Raw genomic sequence first — 7,318 nt, 5'->3', positions numbered from 1 at the left:
TGCCGTCAAATAGTACTGTTTATGTTGTACAATCCCACTTTGGTTTCGGAAACTGAGTTGGAGACGAAAAAATTTTTCAAATAGATTTAGGATAGACATAAAGATAGAAAAAGGTGATTAAACTCAATTTTAATGCACAATCAGAGTTCATTAAAATGGCTATTATTATGGCACTCTTCTGAAACCATTAGCTGGCCTTTTATTTGCGATAAAAGTTACAATTTTTTAAGAAACGCTGACAACTCAGGAGCTGTTGTGTTTTTTTCGTCTTTCTTAATGAATTATCTCACGTATACTAATTAGAATATCAATTGTTTCTTTGACCAATGTAATTCAAAACAAACTGATACGTGCTAAAGTTAAAAAGACGAGATTAATAACTCCTCAATTGATCGCATCGCAGATAATTTTAATGGACAAAGAAAGAGTTCATATTTGATTTACTGTTCAGTTGTGTTGCTTCAAATTCATCATTACAAATTTCTCTCTTTAAAGGACATATGATTTAAATCATGACAGATGACATAGTGGGCAATATGTTACTCCTAATTTTTTATTTGCATATATATCTAAAGGTTCTATGAATATATTAGTACAAAAAAATATAGCTACTATGATTTCTCAATTTAGATCTTTAACTGTTTAAGTTGCAAAAGTAAATTCTTTAAAGACGAATCCACGCAATTTCTACTTTTGTCGAAAACATCATCATCGATTGGGTCTGTCTTTTTGATTCCTTGACAACGTCCTAGCAGACATTTTGTTTTTGATCGTGAGTTCTTTAGCTTGCCCTGAGTGATACATCCATCTGGTGGATTGCATAAACTTTTCTTCGTTGATACTTTGGGCATCGGTTTATTGCACCGGTGCTTGAAGCAGTGAGTTAGCTGTGGTTGTGATGTACGAAATAAAGTTTGAAGAGGTGGTTTAGTGTTGCAGACAGTACTGCTTTTTCCTGGCATGAAGTCCTTAACTTTGATTACAATTCGTAAAAGAAATGGGTTTTTTTGTGTTTGTTCGTGTCTAGAGACAGCCGTTCGAGTGATTTTAAATGAGACATTGCTTCGCATTAGATTCAGTTGAAACGCGTTATCTTTTTTACAAACATTTTTCTTGTTACAAACAGATTCTCTATCGGATATACAGCAATTCATAGAGTTCTTTAACAAGAACACGCCTGTTTGTATAATGTCGTTTTCTCTTGTATGACGAATGTAATTAGAATTGATATATGCCTCAACATTCAAGTTGTTTCCATATGTCTGATTTGTAAAAATTAAAATCTTCTTGTGATTGTCATTATACTTACAAAGTTGAATTTCAAACCCATTACGAAATAAAACTTGGCATAATTCACTTGCCACCAAATTCTAAGAAGAAAAAAATATATACACGATAGAAAGTTGGTATCTCAGTACTTCCATACAAAACTTGTTCTTAATTTCAGTTGAAAATCTTAGTCCAAGTACACCATTAGCTAGTTCACCTTCATGTAGAGAAAATACACTGCAATATAGAACGTTTTCATTGTGACTGGTTTCTTTAGAGACTTTTATGGTTGTTCACAGTCTGTACAATGTCTAATTCGTTTTTATAGCGAAAATTTGTGCAATTTGCGTCTGAAATTCCTATGACTACAATCCGTTTTCATGGAAAAAGAAAACACTCTTCTTAGTTGACATATCTGAGGGTTATTTTCCTATTTTTTTGTATCCAAGAGCTGGTACGTTAAATAAGTAGCGAATAAATTTCAATTGCAAAGGAATGTTTTACGCAAGCTAAAAACAATCGTATATAAGGTTGTAAGGTTATTTTCCTCAAGTTTGTTTTTGTGTAGGGAAATGTCGTTAAAGACTTATAGTGATGCGACCACCGCTGCAGGAAATGTTAATTAAGTATATAAAATCAATTGATTTTCTTTAAGAAGGAAGAGTACATAGCTTTATGTGTTTTAACAACAATATTTGTTAGATATAAAATCTTTTACCAACAGCGATTCTATTACATGAATTTTTCTTGAAATATATTGAATGTACATGTTTTACCGACAAACAGAGATTGGAATGCTTATGCAATAGCATATGAACGATCTGCAACATATTTAACATAAAAACGGATTATTGTTAGACACAAAAATTATTTCTACTAAGTCGTAAAGTGAAGGCTCTTGATCAGTAGTGTACGAAACGCAAGTACCAAGAGGCCCTTTACAATTAGAATCTAAGTTTTGCAGTGAAAAAGTTGCTTTTAAAGTGTGTACATCATTGATTGCCTCAAAAACTTTATAGGAAGAAAATCCCTGCAAACTGAAGTTAACGGGTAGTCTCAGCAAAAAAGCAATTACGTTAATTGTTTAAAAAAAACTTCTACTTAAAGATAAATATATTAAGTCAAAAATAACTCTGATATCACATTTATGACATTCACCACAATTGATTTAAAAATAATGTAGCGGAAATACCTAAATTGCAGGCTTAAATAATTAAAAAGAAAGTAAATTATTTTATGATAACATATAGCATTCATAGCCAGCACATTTTAAATTATATTATCTATTCAACACTACTGTGCGACACCAACAGCAACTTGCAGTTGGAGTACGACCTTATAACCTCATTACATATGTTTGAAAAGGCATTTACAGTGAAATAAATGGACAAATGATCTACACTCAAGAGGGTGATTGAGAAGCAAAAAAGCAATGAGCTAAATAAAAAATATATATTATTTAATCTTAATTAACATGTTCAAGGCGTTTCAACAGTTTTACCACACCGTTTTTATTTATACTGGACCGATCGAGCGTTAAAAATCTAAACAAAAATAAAATGAAAGAGTACTATATTGTATTGTACCTTAAATGTGTACTTGCGAATACTTTTCTAAAAGATTACGTACCAATATACACGCAATGTATAGGTTTATAGTATTGATTTTATTTGATAGGCAAAATTGGATAATTCAATAATATAGTGCAAATGGAAAATAGCCTAAATTCAAAAGGCTGTGACTCAAAAAATAAGAAATGTATTTAAAATTAAACCGACATTAAGAAGGATGCAGGTCCTGTGATATTAAGAACTGAGTTATTTTAAGTTTATTGGTCGTTAACGCGCTTTACCGAAAGAAAAAGGGACCTTTGTTGGAGGAAAACTGTTGAGCAATTGAATCTTTATTTTATCAGATTCATAGTTTTGGCTAAAGAAAAACCCATCAAATTAGAAATAGTTCGGTAATCATAACACGTGTCTTAGCAATATATAGTTTCTAATCTGTAAAAGTTTCTGAGTTGTAATGGCTAAGATCTTAAGGACACTTATGCGGAAATTTTTTGCCTAAAAAAATAGTTTTGATAATTGTACCGTGCTTCATACCTGCAGAGGGTTTCTGAGCTGTAGAGGTTTCAGTTAAGAAATTCTTAATGTCACGAGGTTTACACCCCATATAACATTACAAATTTATAACTACACGCCGTCATGCATTGGAACGAAATACCAAAGAGTTAGTCGTTCTCATGCGGCCATTAAAAAATACAGAACCAGTTTTTTCTTCTCTTTTTAAACAAAGCATAGATTTTTGCGAATTTTCTTATGTCGCAATAATTTTTGTCTTCAAAAATTTTTGAAGACAAAAATTATTGCGACATAAATTATTGCAGAAGATAAAGATTCACAAAGGTAGATTGCATTTTGCGATACAAATTATTACACAAGCGCAATACCTTACGTCCGCAATAATTAATGCCAAAATTACAAATGACCGCAACAATTAATGTTCTTAAAAACTGTCGAAACAGAGCGCACAGTTACTCATCCAAAATTAATTATGAAAGTAATTAAAGACGAACTCATTAATCCATTGTTTGACATAAAAAACGCGTCACACAATCTTTGCACAATAGATCCATTTCCTATTATTTGAAAATCTTAATCAAATTGAAATTAAAATTAATGTTCATAACCTACTTTCATTTTCCAAAAATACATTGCAATATATCATTTTCGATTCCATCTCTTGAGATTTTTATGTTTGTTTACCTTCTTCAGAATGCGATCATTAATTTTATATATGAGATTTTTACACGAAAAATACACGTCATATGCACGTGATTGCGTTAGTTTTAAACTTTGAATGTTCATTAAGAGGATTATATTTAGACTATATCATTATTTAGAAAGGACCTTTCAATGCAATTAGGGAATTCGTTGTTACTGCATATGTACCGTAACATTTTACTCACTTGCGAGCTGCGTTAGTGAGACGAGTCGCAAATTGTAATTGGTGAAAACACATATTGCAAACGAAAGCTTCTCTACTGCGCAACTACCCAACATATAGCTTAGCATTAATTACCAGAAATCACTTTTCTTAGATGGCCTACCCTAGGTTTATTATCATAATGGTAATAAAAGGTGTCACGTTGAATATAATTTTTAGCACAGCTAACAAACAATCGCTCTAATATATAACTATAGAAAATCTGAACAGGGGTAATAACGTTGTTTTCCTAAAGGTTGTATTTGCATAGGAAACCACTTGTAAAGATAATAAACCGCTATATGAATAGATAATTGAGTATAGAAAATCAATTAGATATTTTAAATTATGACTTCATAGCTATGTGTTTAATTTACAATATTTTGTGCATACAAATTCTTCAAAAAGCAGGTCTTCTTAGTAAACGAATTCTCTCTCGGTATAGATTGGATGCAATAATTACAAAGTTTACAGCGATTTTTGAACATACGCTGTTTCGCAGAAGTCTTCCCCTAGCTTCCTTGATTTTTATGTTTTGGTTTGTGGCTAAGTCATTAGTTAAAAGAGAGCTTGCTAATTAAACAGATCTGCGCTGAGTAAATCATCCATGCCTTTAGAATTATTTAAGCATTACGATTTGATTTTATTAAAATTATCTGGTAAAAAACTTTCAAAGAAAATTGTTATGTAAATGATAAAGCCTGTGTAAATATTGAGGTGATCTCGAGGGTTTGATGCCTTTGAAAGCTTTTCGAGTAGAAATGGAATATTCGAAAACTACTTTTGTCATTGAAATTAAAAAGAATTTATCCGATATAGGAATATATAAAAACTTATGCAATAGTATATGTTTGTTCAATTTTTATACAAGGTCTTGTCTATGACACCGCCTTCAGCATATTTAACATGAGAAGTCTTGATTCTCTAGTTTCAAAAAAAATTATATAAAAACAATGAATGACAATAAAAACAATTTAACAATGTCCATTTAAAATTTATTATTTCGCTAATATCTATTACTTCGACACCAGCTGAAGCCGTGAAGTTGCTACAAGCATAGTAAAAACAGTTTATAACAAGAACGAAAACATATTAAAAGCTATGGAAAATTCCGAGATAAAAGAAACTTGAAAATGATATAAAACGGTAATATAACCATCGAGTTATGAAGAACGAGCATGGCTCATTATACTTCTTATGTTAACGGAAAAGCAATATACCACAAACATCTAATAACTTATTTCTGGCAAGACATGATAATAGAAAGAACAAAATGAGAAGTGCTTTGCCATATGAAGTCTGCTCGTCTCTATCTTTAAGACAGACTGTTCAGTGAAGGGTAATTGTGATTTGATTAATTGGTGATTTTTTTATGATTACATTTTCAGTTGGTCTTTTTTCCTTTTCAACATGTTTGGATTTTATTCCACATGAAAAACTATTATAAAATTCAAAGTTCCACATATAAGAAAAAACATACGGCTTATTATAAATGCAAGATTCAGGACTGCCGAATTTTTTTCCTAATAACAATGCAATTTAAATACAATAGAGAAATCAGCCGTTACACTACCGCAATAATATACGCATCACTAATGACTGCAAAAAGTTACAGACGGGAAAGGTAAACCATCCCTTTTTTGATGGCATTTACTTAATCCAATAACCTTTTTTAGTAAAACGAAAAAATAAAATGAAAAATACCTGGATCATTACTACACAAAGTATTGCAATATGTAACATAGTACATGTAGCCATTTAGTTGCCGCTCTTATATAGGTTTACACTATTGTCGTGAAATAACTATTACATTTTACGAGAAAGTGTTTGTAAACTTATATATATATATATATGTATATATTGCTCGGAAATCATAATAAAACAGGAGAAAATCCCCATTATAAAGTTTATAGGTTTTCCTTGGCTTAATTAATTGCTTTCAGAAGTTTTATTTTATTTCGAAATACCAGAAAGGAATTACAACGCCTCTTACTGCAAATTTGAAATGGCTGGAAAAAATAAAGGTTAAAAGGTTTAAAGTTGAACCTTACGTGTTCGTCCTGTTTGACCCATCCATCCACCCACACATATGCCATTAGTGTCCATACGGCACACATCTAATTCAATCGCAATTTATCTATCAACTAAATCTTCCTCAATACACATATCATCGATCTATAAATGTTCCATTTAAAACTGTATTTACAACGTTTTGAAAGAAAGTTTCAAATTAACGTAAGAACGTTGTTTTCAAACTGTTGATGCGATTTGTGTTCCCAAGGTTAATTATAATATCCGTTGAATAACGAACTTGATAATTAATAAATTAATTAATAAATGTATTTAAAAATAAAACCTAATTTGTAAAAATGAAACCTTCGTCTAAGTTTAGCAATTTGATCTTTATTTCTCAAATAAAAAATATTCCAAATGTTTCTGAACTGTGAGCATTTGAGTGTTAAGAAAAGAATTGTTTGAAATCAAAATGTCTTCAAGGCACTCATTACGACTTCGTTATCATCCGTCATCATGCGTTGCAACGAAATACTAATGAGTTAGTCCTTCGTTATGCATTTTCTAAGATCTTTACTATGATGTACAGCTTGTTAAAAAAATTGATCCAGCTTTTTGTGTCGCTTTTTTGACGATTAAACTTTTGTCAAAGATTTTTTTCGCAAGTGTAAGCTTTTAGGTATAGTAGGTTTGATGAAGTAATTAAAGACCCAATAATAATGTGCTTGACATAAAAACGCATTACACAATTTCTAAATATAAAATGAGAAGTTTTGGCGATGGTGTAAAAATGTGTTGCCAAATAAATCTATTTTGTGTAAAAAAATCGCTCGCTATGTCAAATAGCTTTTTAAACATACGCAGGCAGGGGAAGCCGCGAGCGGTATTTATGGCCAAAAAATTGTCTGCAGATGACGAAAGTTTTGTGCGACGAAAGTTATGTCCAACATTTTTTGTCCCATAATGTATTTCTTTAATAATATCCGTCGTCTGTCTGTCTGTCTGTCTGCGAAAGCCGTGTCCCGTGGAGGAAACACGAAATTTTAAA

The 7,318-nt window shown here is 31.2% G+C and overlaps 1 protein-coding gene across 1 annotated transcript; it reads right to left on the bottom strand.

Moving 5' to 3' along the window:
* Positions 1-248: 248 nt before the first annotated feature.
* Positions 249-6,965, bottom strand: LOC130626997 (uncharacterized). Its single transcript, XM_057441354.1, has 2 exons — positions 6,309-6,965; positions 249-1,370 (listed from the first exon to the last, which is right to left on the bottom strand). Exons 1-2 carry the CDS (start codon positions 6,372-6,374, stop codon positions 627-629), a joined length of 810 nt encoding a protein of 269 aa, XP_057297337.1. The 5' UTR covers positions 6,375-6,965; the 3' UTR covers positions 249-626.
* Between the last annotated feature and the right edge of the window lie 353 nt (positions 6,966-7,318).

Source organism: Hydractinia symbiolongicarpus, chromosome 2 (assembly GCF_029227915.1).
Source record: "Hydractinia symbiolongicarpus strain clone_291-10 chromosome 2, HSymV2.1, whole genome shotgun sequence".
NCBI classification, from domain to species: Eukaryota; Metazoa; Cnidaria; class Hydrozoa; order Anthoathecata; family Hydractiniidae; genus Hydractinia; species Hydractinia symbiolongicarpus.
The sequence above is the reverse complement of the archived record's forward strand: the minus strand, read 5'-3'. Positions and strand labels throughout refer to the sequence as shown.